The 25,309-nt window shown below is 47.5% G+C and overlaps 2 protein-coding genes across 7 annotated transcripts in view; both read left to right on the top strand.

The window, feature by feature from the left end:
• Positions 1-20,921, top strand: part of ldlrad3 (low density lipoprotein receptor class A domain containing 3) — a 92,094-nt gene extending 71,173 nt beyond the window's left edge. For 3 of the 5 annotated variants that reach the window (XM_052029231.1, XM_052029229.1, XM_052029226.1), the window contains 2 exons: positions 11,875-12,241; positions 20,673-20,921. In XM_052029231.1, the coding sequence (XP_051885191.1) occupies positions 11,875-12,241; positions 20,673-20,862 (557 nt within the window). In that variant the 3' untranslated portion in view covers positions 20,863-20,921. The remainder of the gene's footprint in view (positions 1-11,874; positions 12,242-20,672) is intronic. The other 2 variants (XM_052029230.1, XM_052029227.1) reach the window with 1 other exon arrangement.
• The window catches only part of fjx1 (four-jointed box kinase 1), a 440,027-nt gene that overhangs the window by 239,916 nt on the left and 174,802 nt on the right, over positions 1-25,309 (top strand). Inside the window, exon 2 of one of the 2 annotated variants that reach the window (XM_052029225.1) lies at positions 24,125-24,141. The exons of the other annotated variant lie outside the window; for it this stretch is intronic. The gene's annotated coding sequence lies outside the window, so the exon portion shown is untranslated. Of the gene's footprint in view, positions 1-24,124; positions 24,142-25,309 lie in introns of those variants that run through there. 2 annotated transcript variants of the gene reach the window in all.

Raw genomic sequence — 25,309 nt, 5'->3', positions numbered from 1 at the left:
ATCCAGATGCTCCAAAGATGAGTGTACAGCCAGTGAGATGGACCTGTTTTGGCGGTAGGCGATTTGCCGTGTGCCAAGGTTGTCTGTGGGGCTGGAGTTGATGTGTGCCATGACCAGCTTCTCAAAGAACTTCATGATGGTGAATGTCAGAGCCACAAGGCAATAGTCATTAAGGCACATTACCTTATTTTTCTCTGCCACTGGGATGGGGCAATATTGGTCTTCTTTTATCTCTGCCTTAGATATACCAAATGATCTGGCCTGCACCTCCCTCTGAGGAAGAGAATAAAGTTTGATGCACCTCAATTTTAAATGATTGGCTTCTTATTTTACAGCAATGTCCCTCTGTTTGTGACTCTCCCACTTGTGAAAACATATAAATATCTATCCTGTCAAAGGTCTTGTATGTTTGAATAAGGTTCACCCCTTGTTCTTCTAAATTCCATGGAATACAGACCCAAACTGTCTAACCTTCCTTGAAAGGACAACCCTCTCATCCCAGAAATTAGCCTGGTGAATCTCCTTCGTACTGCCCCCAATGCTACTGTGTCCTTTTGTTTTGGTAATGTGACCAAAACTGTGCGCAGTACTCCAGCTGTGACCTCACCCAACACCCTGTACAATGGCAGCAAAACCTCCCTGTATTTAAACTCCAACCCCTTTGTAATGCTGTTTGCCTTCTTAACCACTTGTTGGACCTGCCTGCTAACATTTTGTGATTCACGCACAAGAAAACCTAGATCCTCTGAGCTCATTCGCAATCTTGCTGCATTTAGATAATATCTGCCTCGTACCGAAATGCATGACCTCACACTTTCACTCACTAAACTCCAATTGCCAGGTTTTTGCCCAGTTGCTCAATCTCTGTCCCATTGCAGAATCACAATGTCCCCACCACAACATGCCCTTCCGCCTATTTTTGTATCATCAGCAACCTTGGAAACCTCACATTTTGTTCTGTCCTCCGGCTCATCAATGTAAATAGTGAACAATTGAGGGCCGAAAACTAATCCTTGGGATACCCCACTGGTTATATGCCTCCAGGCTGAAAAGGAAGCCCTATTCTACTCTCCCCTATCTGGCTCAAAGCCAGCTGCCAATCCCAGCAGCCACACCACCCCACCTGAGCTTTGGGCCTTGCCCAGAACCCCCAGCATACAGAAGACCTCAGGAGAATCTTTAAACACCCCTGACACTACCCAGCGTCAGCAGATTGCAGTCACCCAGTGCTGCAGCTGATGAGTGAGAGGAAGGCCGAGGCTGAGAGAGCAGCAGGGAGGGGAGGGAAGGGAGGGTGGAAGGGAGGGAGATGATGAAGAGGAGCGAGATGGAGGGGAGGGAGATGAGGGAGGAGAGGGTGAAGGGGAGGAAGATGAAGCAGGGAAGGGAGATGAGTGAGGGAGGAGGGAGGGGTGAAGGGGAGATGAGGGGTAGGAAGATGGGGAGAGAGATGAGGGAGGGGAGGGAAATGGAGGTGGGGGAGGGGACGGTGAAAGGGAGGGAGGGGAGGGAGCGGAGGGGGAGGTGAGGGGAGGGAGGGAGACGAGGGAGGGGAGGGTGAAAGGGAGGGAGATGATGAAGGGGAGGGAGATGGAGGGGAGGGAGATGAGGGAGGAGAGGGTGAAGGGGAGGATGATGAGGGGTAGGGAGATGGGGAGAGATGAGGGAGGGGTGAAGGGGAGGGAAATGGAGGTGAGGGGGGATTTGGAGGGAGATGAGGGAGGGGTGAAGGGGAGGGGGATGAGGGAGGGAAAAATGGGGGAGAGAGCTGAGGGAAGATAGAGTGGTAGGATTTTGAGGGGGGTGAGTAAAGGGGAGAAAGCTGAGGGGGGTAAAAAAAAAGGGAGGGTGACAGGGAGGGAAGGAAGGGTGCCTGAAGGATAGAGGGAGTTGGGGTAGAGGGACGGAGGAGTGGGGCTCAGGAAAGTAGGCTGAAGGTGTGTGTGTGAGTGTGTCCACGGTTCACGTGTCCCCAGGCCTCATCTCCAGTGCTTGGGTCGCACTGTGTCAGAATGGTGTGCAGCTGCTGCCCAACAACCCCTCACAGGGAAAGAATTCACACACGTGCATCCTCCACTCCTCAGAAACAGACTGAGGGCAAGTCATCCTCCATCCCGAGGGACTGCCAAAGGAGGAAGAAGCTAGATGTTAACAGTGCTACATATTGTGGAGCGTTTCACGCTCTGATGGAGATGTCAGTTGAGATTACGACGTTGACTGCTGACCCAAGTGAGCAAAGTTACCTTGTGTTGTGTTCGCTGCTTAGGGAGGGGTGTGAGTGAAGGGGAGAGAAAAATGTTGTAGTTCACCACGTTTTACAGGCAAACGGTTGAAAAAGCAAGCTCCTGCATACAGGTCCTTCCTAGGTTACAGCAGGGTTTCGTTCCTGAGAACCATTTGTAACCCGAACAGTTCGTAAATGCAGCCATGAACCGAGTTCCCACACGGCAGCAGATGCCTGTGGGGTGGGTTGTCCCATTCGAATAGGTAATCTGGAGAAGCATTTTAAATCTCGTTTTGCCACTCTTGATAATAAAGCTGATATTAACAAATTTAGCCCAAACCTATCTCGGGCTATTAATGATATTCTTTTAACAGGTTTTACTGCAGGTGAGGTTTGTTTTTTAGATATTTATTTATTAGGCACATGTACATCGAAATGCAGAGTGAAATGCATCTTTTTGCGTTACTGAGAATGCACTGGGGGCAACCCTCAAGTGTCGCCACACTTCCGGCGCCAACATAACATGCCCACAGCTCCTAACCCGTACACCTTTTGGAATGTGGGAGGAAACCGGAGCATCTGGAGGAAACCCACTCTTCCACGGGGAGAACGTACAAACTCCTCACAGACAGCAGCAGGAATTGAACCCGGGTTGCTGGCGCTGTAATAGCGTTACACTAACCGCTACACTACCTTGCCACTATTTTACCATTGATGTCTGGCTTCACTGAGAGGTGGTTCCAAGGAAAGGGAAATTTTTGCTTGGTATCACCATGAACTGTTATTGTTGGGGTATTTCTTCAGTATATGGCCAATGAGTCTAAAGTGTAAAATAAACGCCAACGTGAGGATGATCAAATATTGGGACCAGTTGGGTACATTTGACAGTTAATTGAAATCAATCATTCCAAACTTGTATAAGTCACCGTTAAGGCAGTAATTGGAGAATCAATGCACATTTTATTTCTACGACAATAACCACCTGTAAATTTAGAGTATTGTTTGTAGTTTTGGGTCTCATAATGCACGGGAGCAGATTGAATACAAAGTGACTGTTCCAGGACCTGGGACAGAGGGACAAATAGACATGAACTATTGAATTTGTTTTCTACCCAGTCTAATTCTGCTGGACAAGCGAGCTGCAGTTTGGACAAACACCATGTGGTTAGGTATAAAGTGAATACGAGTTTGAGTTGAATATCCACTTATCTGAAAACCTGTCTGTAAGTTATAGCCATGGGTGTAGGCACAGGTGATACCTTGGCTGAATGTTGCTGTGTTGCTAAACATAGTGGTGGGGAGTGGTGAGGACAACCAGTGGCAGATGTAGTACTGGATAAATATTGCATTTGGCCTGATCACCTTCCACAGAGGTTTCCTGCAGCCTGATTGAATGACTGGAACAGTGTCACTAAGGGGGTAGATTGTTCCCCCTGTTTAGCTGGTGTGTTGTATTTAGAACAATACAGCACAATACAGGCCCTTCAGCCCACCATGTTGTGCCGTCCTTCAACCACGCCTAAGCCTAACTAACCCCTTCCTTGGTATTGGCATTGGTTTATTATTGTCACTTGTACCGAGGTACAGTGAAAAACTTGTCTTACAAACCGATCTTACAGGTCAATTCATTACACAGTGCAGTTAATACAAGATAGTACAGAGTGCATTGATGTAGTACAGGTAAAAAGAAACAATAACAGTACAGAGTAAAGTGTCACAGCTACAGAGAAAGTGCAGCGCAATAAGGTGCAAGGTCACAACAAGGTAGATCGTGAGGTCAGAGTCCATCTCATTGTTTAAGGTAACTGTTCAATAGTCTTATCACAGTGGGGTAGAAGCTGTCCTTAAGCCTGGTGGTACGTGCCCTCAGGCTCCTGTATCTTCTACCCGATGGAAGAGGAGAGAAGAGAGAATGTCCCGGGTGGGTGGGGTCTTTGATTATGCTGGCTGCTTCACCAAGGCAGTGAGAGGTAAAGACAGAGTCCAAGGAGGGGAGACTGGTGTCCGTAATGCGCTGGGCTGTGTCCACAACTCTCTGCAGCTTCTTGTGGTCTTGGGCAGAGCAGTTGCCGTACCAAGCCGTGATACATCCTGATAGGATGCTTTCTATGGTGCATCGGGAAAAGTTGGTGAGAGTCAAAGGGGACAAACCAAATTTCGTTAGCCTCCTGAGGAAGTAGAGGCACTGGTGAGCTTTCTTGGCCATGGCATCCACGTGGTTTGTCCAGGACAGGTTGTTGGTGATGTTCACTCCCAGGAACTTGAAGCCGTCAACCCTCTCGACCTCAGCACCATTGATGTAGACAGGCGTATGCACACCACCCCCTTTCCTGAAGTCAATGACCAGCTCTTTAGTTTTGTTGACATTGGTGGAAAGGTTGTTGTCATGACACCATTCCACTAAGCTCTCTATCTCCTTCTTGTACTCCGATTCATCACTGTTTGAGATATGGCCTACAACGGTGGTGTCATCTGCAAACTTGTAGATGGAGTTAGAACAGAGTCTAGCCATACAGTCGTGAGTGTATAGGGATTAGAGTAGAGGGCTGAGGACGCAGCCTTGTGAGGCACCAGCATTGAGAATAATCGTGCCGGAGGAATTGCTGCCTATCCTCACTGATTGCGGTTTGTTTGTTAGAAAGTTAAGGATCCAGTTACAGAGGGAGGTGTTATATATCCCACATATCCCTCTATTTTAAATTCCTCCATATGCTTATCTAACAATCTCTTGAACTTGTCCAACGTATCAGCCTCCACCACCACCCCAGGCAGCGCATTCCATGCACCAACCACTTTCTGGGTGAAAAACCTCCCTCTGATATCTCCCTTGAACTTCCCACCCATTACCTTAAAGCCATGCCCTCTTGTATTAAGCATTGGTGCTCTGGGAAAGAGGTGCTGACTGTCAACTCTATCTATTCCTCTTAATATTTTGTATACCTCTATTTCCTTCTACTCGTTTTGTATTTTTTAATAGTTACCACAAAAATATTTTAAGCAAAAATTGTCATCTATGATACCACAAATGCAAGAAAAACTAAAGCAACCCTTCAAATGTCATCTGTTCCTCATCTCCAATATTATAGGTTGAATTGATGCAGTTTTTTGATTATGAAATAAACCTTTCTCTGAGCCAAGTATCCTATTTGAACCCAGTAAATTATTTTAATATCTCATGCAGATAAAATAGATTCAGGAGGTCTGTGGAGGCACGGATTGAAAAATTGCCAACTTAATTTGGGAAAGAAATAGCTCTGCCTAATCAAAAGTGCAGAGAATTTAGTCTGACGTCTCCATCTGATGAAGGCATTTTAATTTTGAAATGAACACAAGAAATATCTGAATGAGGAGGAGGTCAGGGATCGGGTTACCAGTCTCAAGGAGGATTTGAATGACAGGGAATGTATTCACTTCCCCAGCAAACCAGTTTTTTTGGCTTCCTGATGAAATTGTAGGGAACAGAGGAGAAAAAGAACTGGGAAGATTTGAACGTCATTCTCAATAACCAGTTACGGTAGGAGGGGGACTGGGGGAAGGAGTTAGTGGAGGATTAGTGTCGGGAAGGGAGAGAGAGCAACAGAGCATGGGTAGGGTTGTGTGAGTGTGTGTGTGAGTGTTTGTGTGGGCATAAGTATGTGAGTCTGTGTGTGTGTGTGTGTGTGTGTGTGCGCGCGCGTGCGTGTGTGTGTGTGTGTGTGTGTGTGTGCGGGGGGGGGGAGGGCAGAGTACTTTGAGTTTGTGTGTGTGTTGCTTGTTTGTCTGGGGTCCGGGTATTTCTGTTAGTATGTGTATTCATGCTCAGGATATGCCTGTGTGCATGTGCGGGGTCACGGTACGTGTGTGAGTGTGTGTGCAGACGTGTGTGGGGTCAGGGTATGTCTGTTAGTATGTGTGTTTATGATCAGGATATGCCTGGATATATGTGTGGGGTCACGGTACACGTGTGTGAGTGTGTGTGTGCGCACGCTTGTGTGTGGGGTCAGGGTATATCCCTGAGTATGTGTGTGTATGCTCAGGATATGCTTGTATGCATGAGTAGGCGTCAGGGTATGTGTGTGGGGTCAGGGTATGCCTGTGTGTATCTAGATTGTGTAGAGATGTCCTTGTCTGTGTGCTCACCCGCCTACTCATGTACCCTGCACCCTCTGTGTGCTCACCCACCTACTCGTGTACCTTGCACCTTCAGTGTGCTCACCCACCTACTCGTGTACCCTGCACCTTCAGTGTGTTCACCCACCTACTCGTGTACCCTGCACCTCCAGTGTGCTCACCCACCTACTTGTGTACCCTGTTCCTGTGCCACAGAGTCTGCTCTCCAAGTGCCTTGGAGCTCCTGGCTGTTGGACCAAGACCTCAGTCTGTGCCTATCCTGTGGTGGCTGGTCCGCAGCAGCCACCCCACGCTAAGATAATTCACACACAGGCATCTTCCATTCCTCTCAGCTGGTATGGGAGCAAATCATCCTCAACCCCAAGGACGGCCTAAATCAGAAGAAGACAATGTCAACTTAGATGAAGCAACAGGAGGTGTATAGAGAAGAATTTAATGATGCCAGACCAGTGAATGTCCTGAAACAAACAGCCTTGGGCTAACAAAAGTACTGCAAGATAAAAGAAAATTGAAGGAAAATCCACACAAAAGTATAAATAGTACAGTGTGGGGACAAGGGGAGATATAAGGGACCACAAAGAAGAGTAAAAAGCTAGTAAGAGGTGCAAAAATCTTGGAGGCTGCGAAGCATAACACGGCCTTTCTGCATTTACATTGAAAGGTAGAGGCAGTAACTAGAGTAGTCAATTGGAAACATAAATGACATGAATAAATATTTCGTGATAAAAATAGCTTGCAGGTAATGTTGCAAGTGAGAAGAGGGAAGTGGCAAACTTGTTGAACAGCTATTTTGTGTCAGTTGTCACAAGAGGGTAATGTATCAGAGCTCTAGGGAAATTGATAATGAATATATGACTGGAACTCACGAAGGATAACGTGACCAAACAATATTAGAAAATATAATGGTACTCAAGACCAACAAATCTTCCCACCCCTGGGTTTTAAAAGAAGTTACCACTGGCAATTGCAGTTGAATGTAAGTTTGCAAAGTCCTCTTGGTTCAGGAAGCATTCCTTCAGGCAGCAAAATTGCAAATTTAACTCCAGTATTTGAGAAAGTGAGGGAGAGATGCTAGGAAATTGCCTGTTGGTTTTATATCAGTTATGGAGTATATAATTGGAATATATCATTACAGAAAAACTGACCTGAGCATTTTTAGAAATTCAAACTGATTGGAATGAAATGGATTTTTGAAGGACAGGTTGTATCTAATGAACGAAAGAAAATTGTCTAAGTAGCTAGAGTAGAACATTGGGAATATGAGTGAGATGGAAGACACTCCATTTTGTGTTAATGACAGTGATCCGAACTCTGATTTCTCACAGAAGGTTATTGATCTGAAGCTTCAGTTCTTTTTTCTGACCTGCAGAGCATTTTCTGATTTTATTTCATTTTCTTTGCACCAGTAGTTTGTTTCGTACTTGTTGCTACCTCTAGGTATTACATGCATCTACTTACAGTTCATACAGCATCTGTGTGGTGTATTGAGTCATCTCAATCAATATGGCTCCTCATACATAATCATTGATAATCCATTCATTCTATTGGTGCTTATATACAGTAACCCCTTCCTGTTCAAGCTGTTTAGCACCCCTGCTACATACATCTATTGCCCCCTTCTTGGTCATACAGTGTAAATGAGCTGATTCTGACCCAGAGACAGAACATCTCATATCTCATTATTTTCATGCATCTATTACCTAGGCACTTCCTAACCTTGTTTGGATTAAATTCCCAGTGAATGATTTTACGAGCCTGTCAAAAGGTTTAACAACAGGCTTCCTCTCATCGCAATTCAGTGATTGAAATACAACACATAATAAGCAAGTAGTTCAAAGTTGACAAGTGCAGAACTGTTCTTAAAAAGCTCTGTGGATAACATAATGTATCTCTAGAAGCAAACTCCCAAAAAATGAGGGTGCTGTTACAACCCTGAATGAGACTAAGAGACAATGACCTCACATGTCTACACCACGATATGTTTGAAATATAAAGAATCTTTTGGCAAACCTCCCTGACTAACTGGTTGCTGGACTACAATTAGTCTAATGAAAATTCAGTGGATGTTTGAGCATCACACACGAGAATTCCCGGGTCCAAAGCAGAGGTCCGGTTGGCGCGGGACACTTCCTTTCGGCTCTGTGAACTGTGACGGTCTTGGGTCCTGTGATGTGAATGTCCATGTCCCCATACAGTAGGGCCTTTGTTCAGCAGGAACTGCCTTTGTTTGGAAAAACCTCAGAGCAGGGCTCTGTTTCCGACTTCATTTTCTTGATGAACCGTGAAGAGACATCATTTAATTGCTTAGAATAAATGACAAGAGCTGAGGCAAGGCAAGGCCACTCAGAGATCATTTCCGTACCTGAGGCTACAATATAGTTTTCTCTGAGAATATTCTTGCAGACAGTTTTGCAAGTAGATTGATTTCTGGGATGGGAGGAATTGTCCCTGGAGAAGAGATTAAGCAGTCTAGGCCAATACACGAGAAAGTTTAGAAGAATGAGAGGTGATCTCATTGAAACAGACAAAATTGTTATGGGTCATGACAAGAGTAGATGCAGAGATGATGTTTCCTTTGGCTGCAAGAGATCACAGTCTCAAGAGCAGGGATTGGGCACAAGATCGGAGATGAGAAGAAATTTCTTCACTCCAAGTGCTTTTGAATGGGATCTCTCTGCTCAGTGAGGAGGGCGATGCCCTCTCGAGTGGCACCTGAGTGAGGAGGGTGATGTCCTCTTGAGTGGCACCTCTCTGCTCAGTGAGGAGGGTGCTATCCTCTTCAGTGGCACCTCAGTGAGGAGGGCGATATCCTCTCGAGTGTCACCTCTCTGCTCATTGAGGAGGGCGATGTCCTCTCGAGTGGCACCTCAGTGAGGAGGGTGACATCCTCTCGAATGGCACCTCTGCACAGTGAGGGTATCAGACCGTTTGCTAGTGGCAACCATTCACTATTCTTGAAATGTTTTGCCCAGAACTGCCAACAGCCTCCCAGCGTCTGAAAGATTTGGCGCTCCATGTGTGCTGAAGTCCCAATCTTGCTGAGAAGCCTCACTGGTGTTCTGTGTTTCCTTAAGACATAGAAGGAAGCCATTTTGGTCCATCGAATATTTGCCAGCTCACAGAGCAATCCTATCCCCCACTAATTTCCCCCACAACCTGTTCTCCCCACGTTCCCAACTCCCTCCAGATTCCACCGCTCACCCACACACTTGGGGCCAATGAACCTACCAACCTGCACGTCTTTGGGACCACCCGGGGGGGGGAATCCCATGCAGTCATAGGGAGAAAGTGCCGGACAGACAGTGCCGGAGGTCGGGATCGAACTGGGGCACTCTGGCACCGTGAGGCAGCGATCCTGCCGGCTGCGCCACTGGGTTACCCAGCACAGCCAGTGTTTCTGCAGCTGCACTCAGTGTGGAGTCCAGGGGAGTTGGAACTCCCCCCGGCATCCACACGGGATCTGTGAACCCCCTTCGAATAGTGACCGTGCAGCTGTTAGAAAGAAAAGTTAATGATTATCTTTTATTATAATGGTTTAAAATATTTAAGAAAATAGAACACTACAGCACAGTACAGGCCCTTCAGCCCATAATGTTGTGCCGACATTTTATCCTGCTCTAATATCTATCTAACTCTTCCCTCCCACAGAGCCCTCCATTTCTCTATCATTCATGTGTCTATCTAAGAGTCTCTTAAATGTCCCTAATGTATCTGCCCCCACAACCTCTGTCGGCAGTGCGTTCCACGCACCCACCACTCTCTGTGTAAAGAACTTAACCCCCTAACATCCCCCTTATATCTTCCTCCAATCACCTTAAAATTATGTCCCTTCGTGTTAGCCATTGTCACCCTGGGAGAAGGTCTCTGATAGCAGTTTGTAAGCACTTGGGTGGTTTTATATCTAAAACAAACACAATAGGGAAGGTCAGAAGGGGTTCTGATGGGATTACTGATGATCTTTAGGGTAAGGACAAAGTAGAGAGAAACTGTTTGTATTGACAGAGGGGTAAAAACCAGGCGACACGGAACGAGGATGTTGACCAAAGAGCCAAAGGTGCTTTGAAGAAAACTTTCCCTTGTGAGTAGTCAGTGCCTGGGCTGCACTGCTGGGGGTGGTATCAGAGGTGGTGCGGGAAAGGATACTGAATGGGCTGTTGCAAACAAAGAGTACAGGGCTGAAGGAGTGGGGCTGGCTTGATTGCTTTTACGTAGAACATGTACAGACTTGATGGGTGGAATGGCCTCCTTTCACGGCGTGACAATCATGTGAATATGCTGGGGCATCCTGAAACACTGAGAAACGTCTGACAGTGAACAAAGGTGGAGGTGGGGGCTGTACTGCCTGACTTACAGAGGAGTTTCACAGACTGAGCTGGTTCTGGCTTGCGCGTGCACACACCCCGCACACACACACACACCCCACACACACACACACACACACCCCACACACACCCCACACACACACACACACACACACACACACACACACACACACACACCCCACACACATACACACCCCACATACACACACACCCCACCCCCACACACACACACACACCCACACACACACACCCCACACACACCCCCCACACACACACCCCACACACACACACACCCAAACACACACACAGACACACACACACACCACATACACACACATACCACACACACACACCCCACATACACACACATTAAACTATACACACGGACACACATACCATTCACACACACACACATACACACCCCCACACATACACCCCACACACACACAGTCACATACACTGACAAATATACACACAGATATGCGCACAGTCAGACATAGACATACACACACAAACACACACAGTCACATAACTTGACATGTACATACAGACACACTTACACAGACACACACACACATGTACACACACAGGCACTGACAAACACACACACGTACACCCACAGATAAACAGACACTGACAAACACACACATACATTCACAAACACAGACACTGACAAACGCACAGACTTTGATAAGCACACATACATACATACATACACACACACAAACATACATGCATACACACACACAGACACTGACAAAGACATACAGACACTGACAAACACACACACATACACATGGAGACACACACACCAGTTACATCATTCAAAACACACATTCCACCAGGATTTTCCCCCAGGATCTTGGCCAGCGTGTGATGCGGATTAGATCAGTCTGGAGCAATTGGGGATGAGTGGTTCGTAGGCAGTGGGATCAACTGGGCAGGTATTATGTGGTCCAGTCCTCATAAATGAAAGAGAGCGTGTCCTCTGTGTGATGTGAGCAGCATCACGGCATGAATTAATTTGTGTTCTAACAACCAGACCTCACCCTCTGTAAAGTGACATCACACCATGTTGCTTTGGAGCGGGATTGCAGTGGACACGATGCACTTTGTAAAGGCCAGTTTCCCACAGGCTCCTTGCCCGCCCGGAATCTCCCAGCCTGCTCCCGGAGTACCCCTTGTCCTGACTAACGCCCAGCTTCCTCCTTTCTCCAGATGACAGCCTGGGCGGGGGTCACGACTATGTGACGTCCGACATCCGGATCTTCCCGTACTACCCCAGTGTCATCTTCGCCATCATCGGCAGCTCAGTGGTCTTCGTCCTGCTGATGGCTCTGCTGGCCATGGTGCTGCATCACCACCGCAAACGCAACAACCTGATTGGCCACGTCACGCCGCCCCTGCACCGCCTGCAGCACCCGCTGCTTCTGTCCCGGCTGGTGATCTTGGACCGCACCCACCACTGCAGCGTCACCTACAACACCAACAACGGCATCCAGGTCACCGCCAGCTCCATGTACCACCAGCCCCTGCCCGCGGAAGAGGTGCCGCCCTCCTACTCCGAGGCTGTGCTGGAACAGAGGTAAGGAAACCGTCTGCTCCGGCGTTTACCATTAATAACTCGTCCCGTTAGCTCTCACTGGTTAGTGACGACAGGGTACGTCGCGGCCAAGTCCCGCGTTCGAAGAACTGCAGGGAGTTGTGGACGCGGTCCAGTCCCTCACGCAAACCGGCCTCCCCTCCGTTGACTCCGCCTACACTTCCCGCTGCCTCAGGGAAGCAGCCAACGTAATCGAGGACCCCCTCCCACCCCGGTCATTCTCTCTCCACCCCGGTCATTCTCTCTCCTCCCCCCCTCCCATCGGGCAGAAGATACAAAAACGAGAGAGCATGAACCACCAGACTCAAGGACAGCTTCTATCCCGCTGTTATCAGACTCTTGAACAGACCTCTCGTACACTACAGGATGAACATAGAGTCATACAGCACAGAAACAGGCCCATCGGCCCAACTTGTCCATGCCGACCATCTAAATTAGTCCCATTTTTCCGTCTTTGGCCCACTTCCCTCTCAACCTTTCCTATCCAAGTGTCTGTCCAAATGTCTTTTATGAAAGACGTGAACTCTCAAGTGAACTGTCGAACTCTCGATCTCTCAATCTGCCTCGCCGTGGCCCTTCCACTTTATTTGCCTACTTGCACTGCAACTGTAACACTACGTTCTGCATTCTGTTTTCTTTCTACAACCACGTTGTAATTATGAATAACACGATCTGACCGGATGGCATGCAAGACTAAAGCTTTCCGCTGTATCATGGCCCATGTGACACTTATAAACCAATACCAACAGAGTCATACAACGCAGAAACGGGACCTTCCATCTACCCAATCCACTCTGACCATCAGGCACCCATTTTACGTTCGTTCCATTTTATCCTCTCCACATTCTCGTCAACTCCCCCACCCCAGATTCTACCAGTCGCCCACACACTAGGGAGCAATTTACAGCGGCCAATTAACCCACCGACCCGCACGTCTTTGGGATGTGGGAGGAATCCAGACGACCCGGGGGAAACCCACCCGGTCACAGGGAGAGAACGTGCAAACTCCACACAGACAGCGCCCGAGGTCAGCATTGAACCCGGGTCGCTGGAGCTGTGAGGCAGCGGCTGTACCGGCTGCGCCACCGTGCTACCCTAAGTGAGTCTCACTGACAGGGACCCATTGAAGAGAGTTTCACAACATGGCCTCCTTAAGGAATCACTTTGATTAAAAGGAAGTCACTAAAGGAACGGTATCAGTAGATCAACAGCACTCAGGGCTGTTAGTTTGGGACTTCATCCATCACCTTCAAATATTCAGTCCGTATACAGCCAGCTGCTTTTCCAGTTCACAGAAAACAATGAGGCATCTCTACCACAACAGCGTCTCCCAAGTCCACACCCCCTCCCTGTCTGGAAGGGAACAGACGGCAGCCGGAATGGGAACATCACATCTCTAAGTCACGCACAACCTGGACCTGAAAACTTCCTGCCATTCCCACAACAGCACTGCAGGAGAGTCTTTGGTAAACTGCAGTCTCTCGAGGAGGCAGCTCGCCGCCACTTCTCAAACACGATAAAATAAAGGAGCATTAAATATTGGCCCAGGCGACGAAAAGAATGGATTCTCGCTTATCAGGACAATTTCAGTATCCAGGTCCCACGCAAGAGAATGGCTCCCGATCAAGAGTCCCATTAAGTAGGCAATCTCACTGACAGAGCCATTTTAAGAGAGAGAGTGTGACCAAGGTGGCCCCATCAAACAGACAGAGAGCCAAGTTTGACAGGCACAGGGATGACAATATGAGATTAGCCTGGGCCTGGTGAGCAGAACACAGGCAGCACGTGAAGCTCACGGTTCCAGCAGGGTATGGCTGTAACCAGCCTGGACTAATCTCACTGCTCAGTGGCCACATCATGAGTGGGTAACTCCAGTTCAAGCTAGTCTTCACCCTTGTAAGGTGGCATGCACCTTTTAAGCGAGAGGTCCGCTGTGGATGGAACAGGGACTGCAGATCTCTCCTGTCCCAATGCCTCGACATTACAGTTTCCTCATTACTGAGTGTGTGAAGTCAGGGTGAGATGGCATCCCTCACAAGCAGAAATCCATGTCACTATTTCAGGATCGGACAGTTTACCAATAAGCTCTTGTTTCGTCTGATGGCTGCGGGCGGTTCTAACACACTGGAAGCCTTCTGGATTTAGAACATAGAACATAGAAAACCTACAGCACGTTTCAGGCCCTTCAACCCACAAAGCTGCGCCGAACATGTCCCTACTTTAGAAGTTACTAGGCCTATCCAAAAGTCTCTTAAAGGACCCTATCGTATCCACCTCCACCACCGTTGCCGGCAGCCCATTCCACACACTCACCACTCTCTGAGTAAAAAACTTACCCCTGACATCTCCTCTATGTCTACTCCCCAGCACCTTAAACCTGTGTCCTCTTGTGGCCACCATTTCAGCCCTGGGAAAAAGCCTCTGACTATCCACACGATCAATGCCTCTCATCCCCTTATACACCTCTATCAGGTCACCCCTCATCCTCCGTCACTCCAAGGAGAAAAGTCCGAGTTCACTCAACCTGTTTTCATAAGGCATGCTCCCCAATCCAGGCAACATCCTTGTAAATCTCTTCTGCACCCTTTCTATGGCTTCCACATCCTTCCTGTAGTGAGGCAACCAGAACTGAGCACAGTACTCCAAGTGGGGTCTGACCAGGGTCCTCTATTTGGCCATAAATTACGGAAACAAAGGCTCCTGTTCCGTGGCAGAAAGGATTCAACAAAGAGATTCCACACTGTCCCCATACTTCCTGGGATGTGGATGTCACTGGCCGAGGCCGGCGTTTATCGCCCATTCGTAATTGTCCTTGGGGAAGATTGTAGTCAGCCAGTGCCTTGAACTGCTGAAGTTGCAGGTATTTGACCCAATGGGCACGGAGAGAACAGTGAGCGACCCCCTCCGTGAAGAAGGTGTGTGACTCGGAGGGGAAGTTGGAGGGATTGGTATTCCAGTGCTCCTGCCGGCCCCCCGCGCCAAAGGATGCTGAGGTAGTCTTAGCCAGCTGTTGCAGCACATCACCATAGTGTGCCAGCGATACGAGAAAGGACATCTAAGGTGGCGGACAGGGTGACGGCCAAGCAGACTATTTTGTCACCAAACACAATTGAGCTTGAGAAGTGGTGGCGAGCTGCCTCCTCGAGAGACTGCAGTTTACCAAAGACTCTCCTGCGGTGCTGTTGTGGGAATGGCAGTAAGTTTTCAAGTCCAGGTTGTGCGTGACTTAGAGATGTGATGTTCCCATTCCAGCTGCCGTCTGTTCCCTTCCAGACAGGGAGGGGGTGTGAACTCGGAAGACGCTGTTGTGGTAGAGATGCCTCATTGTTTTCTGTGAACTGGAAAAGCAGCTGGCTGTATACGGACTGAATATTTGAAGGGGATGGATGAAGTCCCAGACTAATGGATCTGAGTGTTGTTGATCTACTGATACTGTCTCTTTAATGACCTTCGAGCAATACTGGTTCCTTAATGAGACTATGATTTGAAATTCTCTTTAATGGGTCCCCGTTGGTGAAACTCAGTTCACAGGGTTGTCAAAGTGAGCGTCTTTTTAATGGGGGCCTGAAAATGAAGACCCGTTAAATAAGTGGCCTCAAAGGTTCAGTTGTGTAATTCAGGCTTCTTTTCAGTCTAACAGGATTGAACATTCACCCAGAGCGAACCGTGGTAATAACCGTTTCTAGATTACTTTGCTTCACTCCAGAAGTTCGACCAGGCAGTTCCAGATACAAATGCAGTTTCTACGTCAGTCGCTAACAGGACGTTCCCACTGAGCTGTCACAAGGCACTCCCAACACAGCTATGTTTTACTCAGTAGGGTGGGACCCCTGTAAGTTATGTCTCCTACACCTTCAGGCACACCACTCAACCCACCAATCCCTCCCACCCTCCCATTTTTATTGCCGCCCTCTGATGTTCCAAACCCCTGACCATTGCAGATAACACTAAAACAGGTGGTGTCATTGACAGTGAAGATAGTTGTCGGGATTTACAGAAGGATCTTGATCAGCTGGGTAAGTGGGCCAAGTGGGTAAATGGAGTCTAATTCAGATGAGTGCGAGGTGTTGCATTTTGGGAAGACAGATGAGGGTAGGACTTGCACAGTGAACAGCAGGGCCCTGGGGAGTGTTGAAGAACAGAGGGACCTAGGAGTACAAGTACATGGTTCCCTGAAAGTGGTAACACAGGTAGACAGGGTGGTGAAGAAGGCTTTTGGCACGCTGCCCTTCATCAGTCAGTGCATTGACTATAAAAGTTGGGATATTATGTTGCAGCTGTACATGGCGTTGGTGAGGCCACATTTGGAATATTGTATTCAGTTTTGGTCGCCCTGCTATAGGAAAGAGTGCAGAGGAGATTTATGAGGATATTTCTGGGACTCAGGGGACTGGTTGAGCAGGTTGGGGCTTTTTCCATCGGAATGCAGGAGATTGAGGGTTTATCTTATAGAGGTGTATAAAATTATGAGGGGTATAGGTAGGGTGAATGTGCCCAGTCTTTTTCCCAAGGTTAGAGAATCAAGAACTAGAGGGCACAGGTTTAGGGTGAGAGGAGAGTGATTTAATAGGAACCTGCGGGGCAACTTTTTCACCCAGAGGGTGGTCAGTATATGGAATGAGCTGCCAGAGAAAGTGGTTGAGGCAGGTACATTAACATTTAAAAGGTACTTGGACAGGTACATGGATAGGAAAGATTTAGAGGGATAAGGGCCAAATGGCCAATTGGAACTAGCTTAAATAGGAATCTTGGTCAGCATGGACTAGTTGGGCCGAAGGGCCTATTTCTATGCTGTATGACCCTCAATGTTCAAGGCCCCTGATCCTGGGCTCAGAATCCTGGCCCCTTCTTGTTACAGAACACTGGTTTATTACAATATGCTTCTGAACCAATGAACATGTTCAAGGAAATTGTTTTATTACATACAATTAGTAACAAGAATAGTTCAAACTATTCAAGTAAACACAGTACCCGGTCACAGTGTATGAGCCTTCAATAGTCTTTCACACCACTTGGCCAAGACTATAGTTTGCGGCAAAAACTTATTCCTTTATGAGATTATGAGACGTCCTTCCTGTCGCATGACATCACTATAGCAAATATGCTTTAATTAAGCTGCTTAACACATTAACCATTACCACACCAGTGGTTTTTATCAGTGTGAGTTGCACATATCACAAAGTGTTGATGCACTAAGCAGAATATCTAATGTCACTATTCGAAATTGATTACCACGTTCTTGCTGTTGTCCACATCACTGTACACCTTAACCCTTCTCCACCACTCTGCCAATCCAAAGCTACCTCAAGCATTACTGAGATGTCCTGTGGTGGGCCCACAACTGAAACGATGGGTATACACGGGATGCTGGAGCAACTCAGTGGGTCAGGCAACATCTGTGGAGGGAAGTGGACGGTCGACGTTTCAGGTCGAGACCCTTCATCTGGACTGGAAAATAGAGGGGAGGTAGTATAAAGAGGTGGGGGGGAAGGGGGTGGAGCAAGAGCTGGCAGGCGATAGGTGGATCCGGGTGAGGAGGGGGTGATGGGGAGGTGGAGGAGGGGAGGGTGGGAGTGGCGACAGAGGCCGGGAGGTGACAGGTGGAGGTGACAGTGCGGCGGACGGTGGAGTCTGACAGGAGAGGAAGGCGGAGCGTGGGATCGAGTGAGGGAGGTGGGGAGGACAGATGGGAACAGTGGGGGGGGGGGGGGCGGGGGGGGACCCAGTGTTTGGGTGACGGGCAGATGGAGTGGGTAGAGGAAGGGAAAGGAACAGGGAGATGGGGGGGCAGGGGTGGGTGTAGGAGGAACTGGGGAGAGAGAAAAGGGACAGAGGGGGAGCACTTCTCCGGAAGTTGGAGAATTCAACGTGCACACCGTCGGGTCGTCGACTACCCAGGAGGAACGTGAGGTGCTGTTCCTCCAGTTTGGGTGTAGCCCCACCCTGGCAGTGGAGGGGGTCGAGGACAGACGTGTCATGTGGGAACGGGGAGGGGAACTAAAATGGCCGGCGACCTGGCGCACCGGACTGAGTGCAGGTGCCCGGCAAAGCGTATCGACCCGAAACGTCGACTGTCCACTTCCCTCCACAGAAGCTGCCTGACCCCCCCCCCCCCCCCCCCCCCCCCCCCCCCCCCCCCCCCCCCCCCCCCCCCCCCCCCCGAGTTCCTCCAGTGTCTGGTGTGTTGCTCCAGATTCCATTGACTGCAGTCTCTCTTGTGTCTCCATAAAATGACGGTTAGCTCACTGCTGCGATACTCTTCGGGGAGGGGTATTTTCCATTTAATGGGGTCCTGTAGCGAGACTCTTTCAACGAGGCTGAGAAAACGAGTGCACTAGCACGATTAAATGTTCTGTGCGGCTGTTATTAGTGCACCCCAGTGTTACTGGGAGATCAGGCAATAGCAAAAAAAGAACAACGATAAATTTATGGTCCGTTTCTGCTAGATCCAGTTTTCCATTCCACTGAAAAGCTGTCAATATTTTTCGCATCGAAGGTACATTTATCGCGATGACAGAATGACACGGCTCCTTTCTCTGATTCAAACCACATTATGAAGGTGGAAAAAAAAATTTTTTTAAAACTGCAGATGCTGGAAACCTAAAACAAAAACGGAAAATGCTGGAAATAGCAGGTCAGGCTACATCTGTGGGAAGAGAGACGGTGTTGACGTTTCATGTCGAAGACTCTTCGTCAGAACCCCTCAGACCTGAAACGTTAACTCTGTTTCTCGTCCCACAGAGGCAGCCCGACCTGCTGAGTATTTTTCAGCACTTTCTATTTTTGTTCATGGTCTAAAGATGCAGGTAGTCGCCAGGTTACGACGGGGTTCCGCTCCTGGGATCTGTGCGTATCCCGGACTGCTCGTTAAGTCGGGAGTGAACGACAACAGCGTGTTGGAGAGGATCACAGAAAAGTCTGTGACGGGAGAGTGAGCAGGCAAAGGGAGAATGGCCGCCAGCCGGCCTCACTGACTCAGTGAGTGAGCACATGAATCCGCTCAGCGCTCCCAGCTCTGCTCAGCTCGACCCAGACCCCCGTTGTCGATGCTCAGGGTGAGAGAAAGCACCGGAAGTGACCCGTTCCCACCGGCAGAAGATGCCTTCAGTCCAGCAGCATCCAGCAAATCCATCCCCATCCATCCCACCAGTCTCCCAAACACTCGTTCATGTGCATGGAGTCATAGCAAGGAAACAAGCCCTCCAGCCCAACTCGTCCGTGCCGACAATGGTGCTAGTCCCACTTGTCCACTTTTGGCCCGTGTCCCTCTAAACCCCTCCTATCTACGTACTTATCCAAATGTCTTTTAAATGTTGTTATTGTACTTGCCTCAACCACCTTCTCTGGCAGCTCGTTCCACACACCCACCACCCTCTGCGTGAAGAAGTTGCCCCCTCAGGTCCCTTTTAAATCTTTCCCCTCTCACCTTAAACTTATACCCTCCTGTTTTTATTTTCCCTTCCCAGGAAAAAGGACTGTGTGCGCTCACCCTACCTATACAACTCATGATTTCATACACCTCTATAAGGTCATCTCTCAGTCTCCTACGTTCCTAGCCTGCCCAACCTCAACTCAAGTTTCTCGAGTCTTGGCAGCATCCTCATAACCCTTCTCTGCACTCCTTTCAGCTTAATGACGTCTTTCCTATAACAGGGCAGACAAACCGTACACAATACTCCAAGTGCGGCCTCACCAACGTAATGTAACATCCCAACTCCTATACTCAAAGCCCTGACTGATAAAGGCCAGCATGCCAAACGCCTTCTTCACCACCCTGTCTACCTGTGACGCCACTTTCAGCAAACTATGCACTTGCACTCCAAGGTCCCTCTGTTCCACAACACTCCCAGGACCCAACCATTCACTGCATAAGGCCTACCCTGGTTTAACTTCCCAAAATACAGCACTGCACACTTATCCAAATTGAAAGCCATTTGCAAGGTCTCGGCCCACTTACCTAGATGATCAAGGTCTCCTTTTAATATACAGGGTGTCCGCAAGTCGAACGTTTGTAAGCCGGGAAGGGCCTGCAATATACTATTAACATCCCTGTACCTCTCTCGGTTTGTGTTATGGAATATTGTAAATCTCTTCAGATATTATCCTGCCCTGTTGTATCTTAAGGAGACATTATTGGATCATGTAGAGGTTACAACAGGAGAAACAAAGTCACTGTTTTCCCCCAGAATTTCTTATTTTTCCCCACATGAGTCTCCTGGAGTATCGCGTTACCCGTGCTGAATGCAATTCATGTGCTCAAGTGTATCTGACTGGTGGACACGATTTCAAACTGGGTTGGCCAGACAGTCATTAATTGGCCATTAAGAAACCCTCCTGAGCCTCAATCAGTGTCAGATTTCTTTCTTAATGCTCGGTATTTGTCTGCACTCATGTTTCTTCTCCTTATTACCAGCAGACCGCCATGGTTCGACCTCCCACCGCCTCCATACCGCTCGGACACCGAGATCCCCAGCCATCCTGAGCTGCCCCCTTACCGTTCCAGGGCAGGGAGCACCTTGAGTTCGGGGCATCCCAGCAGCCTACAGGAGAGCGCTGAAACCAGAGACTGCCTGCTCAGCAGCAGATCAGGGGAAGAGCCGTGAGCAAAAGCCATGTTGTGGCGCAGCAGTTGTGTTCTTGCACTAGGTGACACTTAAAGGCACATTTGTTGAAGGATTTAACTTGAGCAGCAAAAAAAAAAGAAACACAGACTTTAATTGTGTTGACCTGTTTCATCCCTTTACCGTGAAGTAACGACTGTGGCTTCCCGATGAGCAGCAAAGTCCAGCTGCCTCCACATGTTTGGCCCTGGAGACCTATTTATCAGGGGGTGGCCAAGAAAATGACCTTGAACACAGGCAGCCTTTTGGGACCTGGGGCCAAATTCACTGTGAAGTAACCCAAAGCCTGGATTGGAAACCTGATCAATGAACGCAAGAATATGAAGTTTTGAGATGCATGTTCGCCAACGGGTCTCTGCTGCAGATACATGCCTGCAGCAACCAAGCGCAAGACACCAACAGATGTCTGAGTCACTGGAGAGCTTCAAGGGCAGGAAAGAAATGGGGAGAGTTGTGCTGTTGTCACATCTGTGGGTGCTCGTCCCTTTGCATTTCAAAATCTAAAAACAAATGTCGGTACTTTCTGATAAATCTGCTCTCGGGATTCAACTTACTGCATGCCAATAGAGTCCACTGTTTCTCTGAACTGTGAGTGCCTTCCCCCTCTCTAACCTCGAACTGTGGCTAACCATACCCGGGGGTGGGGGGTTCTCTCCTCAGCAGGATACTGAGTTGATGTGTGCAGGGGCTGCCCTGTTACTCGTTGCCCGCTGCCTGTCTTGATGTGGCAAGAATGGTGGTGTAACTCAGTTGTCCTTGCAGCAGGACCCCAACCCAACAGCGACGTTCCAAGAGCACAAGCCTCCGGGCATTGAAGTCCCTTGGGATGTCGAGGTTTGGAGCTCCGTCCCTGACGAGAACAGGCCGATGATACCCCCTGCAAGATTTCAGTGGATTCTGAGTGTCAAACACTGGGACACGAGAGGGGCTGGCGACTGTAAAATACATCCAGCACTTGCACAGCCAAGGGATGCATATCCGACAAAGGGTTGCACTCAAGACCGTCTTTCCTCTGTCCAACTTGCCATGTGTTTCAGGCACTTTTCAGTTATGTTCTGAGATTTACTTCCTCTTTCCAAAACGCTGCCCTTTCCAGAGGAACCGACCGCCCAAACTACCTTGCAGTTCAATGTGCTGGATTTGGTGCTGTGCTTGATCATTGTATTTAAAACTTTTAACAATACTTGGGGCTGGTTGTTCTGTCACAAGTCCAACAAAACCATAAGCCCGTCTAGTGAGGGTCTATTTCCAACATCGGCGGATCTCTGCCCAATCAAACCCATACAACAGAGGGACACACGCAACTTAAGAGAGGTAGCAACAATTCAATGCATTTTTTAAAAACCTATTGTACCAAACTCACTCCAGTTGTTTAAAGTTCTATAATACCAACCTACAGATAATAGTCCCTTAACAGCACACTATGTAAAACCAAGCTCTACTAAATCCCTCCCAAATATGGAAAGCTATTACAACAAACTGGTAACATTGCAAGGATCTGCACTTCAACCTACAAAACAAATCCCCTCCCCGTTGAATGTATGCCATCATACCACTTTCCTCCTCATTAAGTAATATTGCACAATACCAAGTCCCATCACACAATAACAATCCCTCTCTGAGCTTTGGGAGCCAGCTGTAGTACGGGGTATTCCTTTACAATGAGAAGCTCCAATGTTCTGAATTCCACTGCAATAAGTCCACCTAATGCGTAGAACTCTTTACCAAGCCCCTTACAATCTATAGAATTTCTCTGGCTAAACCCAGTATCATTGTATACTCCCTCACTGTGCTAAACACCTTCCCATTATTTACAATTTATCTCCCTCTATACCAAATCCCCTTCAATTGGTACAGTCTCTCTGTACCAACACTACTCTCACTTTTATTCTCTTCCATTATAAAAAATCCTTCATCATATTTTTCTTCCTGCTTAGTCTTGAGGAATATTACCCAACAGTGTTCATTTTCTCTCTCTGCATAATAAATTTTCATTCAAGTACATTGGTTTTGCTGGCAGCCTTTAAAGTTGTTTGCTGCTGTTGCATTTTATGCAATTATTTAGGGACAGTTATTCAAAAAGGTAACATAAATCAGGAAAAAAATTGAGCTCCCAAGTCATTGCATGAATAGTCTTGCCTCGACATGCCAGTAACAATTTATGTTTGGGAACAAGAGTCTCTTATAAACGTCAGCTGCTCCTGGCTCCAATTATTCAGGCTGCTAACAATCTAAGCTGCCACAACACTACTGAATTATTCCTTACTCTTTGTGTTCCAATTCCATGTGCATTGTGACTTGCAACACTGTGTTGGATGTACTTGCTTGGATAATTGAATTACGAAAATAGCAAGTCATATATTCAGCAACTAAGAACCTGAATCCAAATCAGCTTCTGTCCTAAATCGCACCGAGCCTCCTCTTCGACATCGTCTGAGAAAGGATAAGCTTGTCAAAGATCAGAAAGAATTGTGTCTTTTAATGTTTTAACTGGAGTTTGATAACATGCAGCAGGATGGAGTTCTCACTTCAGAGGTGGTGTCTACTGCGTGTGTATTTAAAGATTAAGAGCCCTTTTCTTAGAAGCTGTGTGCTCATAGAGTTTATCTATAAAGTTGTTCACTGTAATTGCTTTGACATGACTATTTAATGAGAGATTTATTCCATGTATGATATTCAGGGTTATGTACAATTTTACTTTTTTTTGCAAAATTAAATATTTGAAAAAGAAAGTGAGAGATGGAAGACTGTTTAACGTTCAGAGCATGAAAAGTCCTTACCCCGATCTCAAGAAAGACACCCTTTGGATGGAATTTACAGGCATTTGGGAAATTCTCTTTCTCTCTCGGTCCTTGGTTCTACATTCCATCCCTGAATGGTCTAGTTTAAGATCACATCCTTGATTTCTCCACCAGAGATAATAGTTGCATTGTAACTACCCTTGCAAATCCTTTTTAATTCCTGTGATCATTTCAATCTTTAAAGGAATACAAGCCAAATTTTTGCAGCTTGTTCTCTCATCCTGTTAACGTTTATTTCCTCAGGGGCATGCACATAATGGGACTAAATTAGTAATTATATTCAATCATCTATGACTCTATACGCCTCAGGATGGTTAAAGCAATAATCATGAATAGGACAAATGCGCTCCATTTTATTTTCCAGAACTGTATTTGCAATAAGTCTTTTTGATGAGAAAACAACAGCAGCAAAGAGAAAGAGGAAGTGTACAAATGCTAAGCAGGTCGGGCAGCATCTGTGAGGAGAGAAACAGATTATCTCAAATCATTGCAGGTTGTCTCTCCACAGACACTGGCTGACTAGCTGAATATTTCCAGTATTTCCTGTTTTCATTTCAGATTTCCAGCATTTTGTGATGTCGAATGATCAATTAGAAATTAAAAACTGCTGTGCAGGTGGGATCACTCTCCAAGCTTGTTGTGGGACAGTACCGTCAGCCTTCACCATGGACAGTTGTTTCTATGTGTATCAGCATTGAACCTCAGATCAGACAATGGAAATGGCAACATCTCATGGAGCAGGTCCACTTTCTTTACTTCAAAAGTATACTTTATTCAATAATACAAAACAAGTACAGTCAGTAAACACCTTTCTCTGCATTCAATGTACCTTTAATACATCCCCTTATAATGTGTCAATGCCACTTGTGTTTCCTTCATGAAACACTACATCCATGAAGTGGTTAAGAGGCTGATACACAGGGCCCTGCCCCTCAGTGGCAACAGGGCCATACACTGTGGTCCTTCCCATCAAAGCCTTTGCGGTGGCTGCACTGAGCTTCAGTGCGTCCCTCAGCACCTACTCCCGCACCTTGGAATGTGCCTGTCAGCAGTATTCACTTGGGGACCTCTCCCTACCCCGGAAGACTAGCAAGTTTCGGGAAGACCACGTTGATGATCTTCCAACAGCAGTTGATGTCTGTCTCAGTGTGTGTCCCTGGGAACAGCCGGTAGATCACAGAGTCCTCTGTTGAGCAGCTGCTGAGGACGAATCTCAACAAGGACCATTGCATCCTTTTCCAGACAGTCTTGACTAAAGCACAGTCCACGAGGAGGCGTATTGGTATTGGTTTATTATTGTCACTTGTACTAAGGTACAGTGAAAAACTTGTCTTGCAAACCGATCGTACAGATCAATTCATTACACAGTGCAGTTACATTGAGTTAGTACAGAGTCCATTGAGGCAGTACAGGTAAAAACAATAACAGTACAGAGTAAATAGAACATAGAACATTACAGCACAGTACAGGCCCTTCGGCCCACAATGTTGTGCCAACATTTTATCCTGCTCTAAGATCTATCTGTCCCTGCCCTCCCACATAGCCCTCCATTTCTCTATCATTCAAAAGTGTCACAGCTACAGAGAAAGCGCAGTGCAATAAGGTGCAAGGTAACAACAAGGTAGATC

This window comes from Pristis pectinata, chromosome 14 (assembly GCF_009764475.1).
Source record: "Pristis pectinata isolate sPriPec2 chromosome 14, sPriPec2.1.pri, whole genome shotgun sequence".
NCBI classification, from domain to species: domain Eukaryota; kingdom Metazoa; phylum Chordata; class Chondrichthyes; order Rhinopristiformes; family Pristidae; genus Pristis; species Pristis pectinata.
This window is presented reverse-complemented; position numbering and strand designations above follow the sequence as displayed.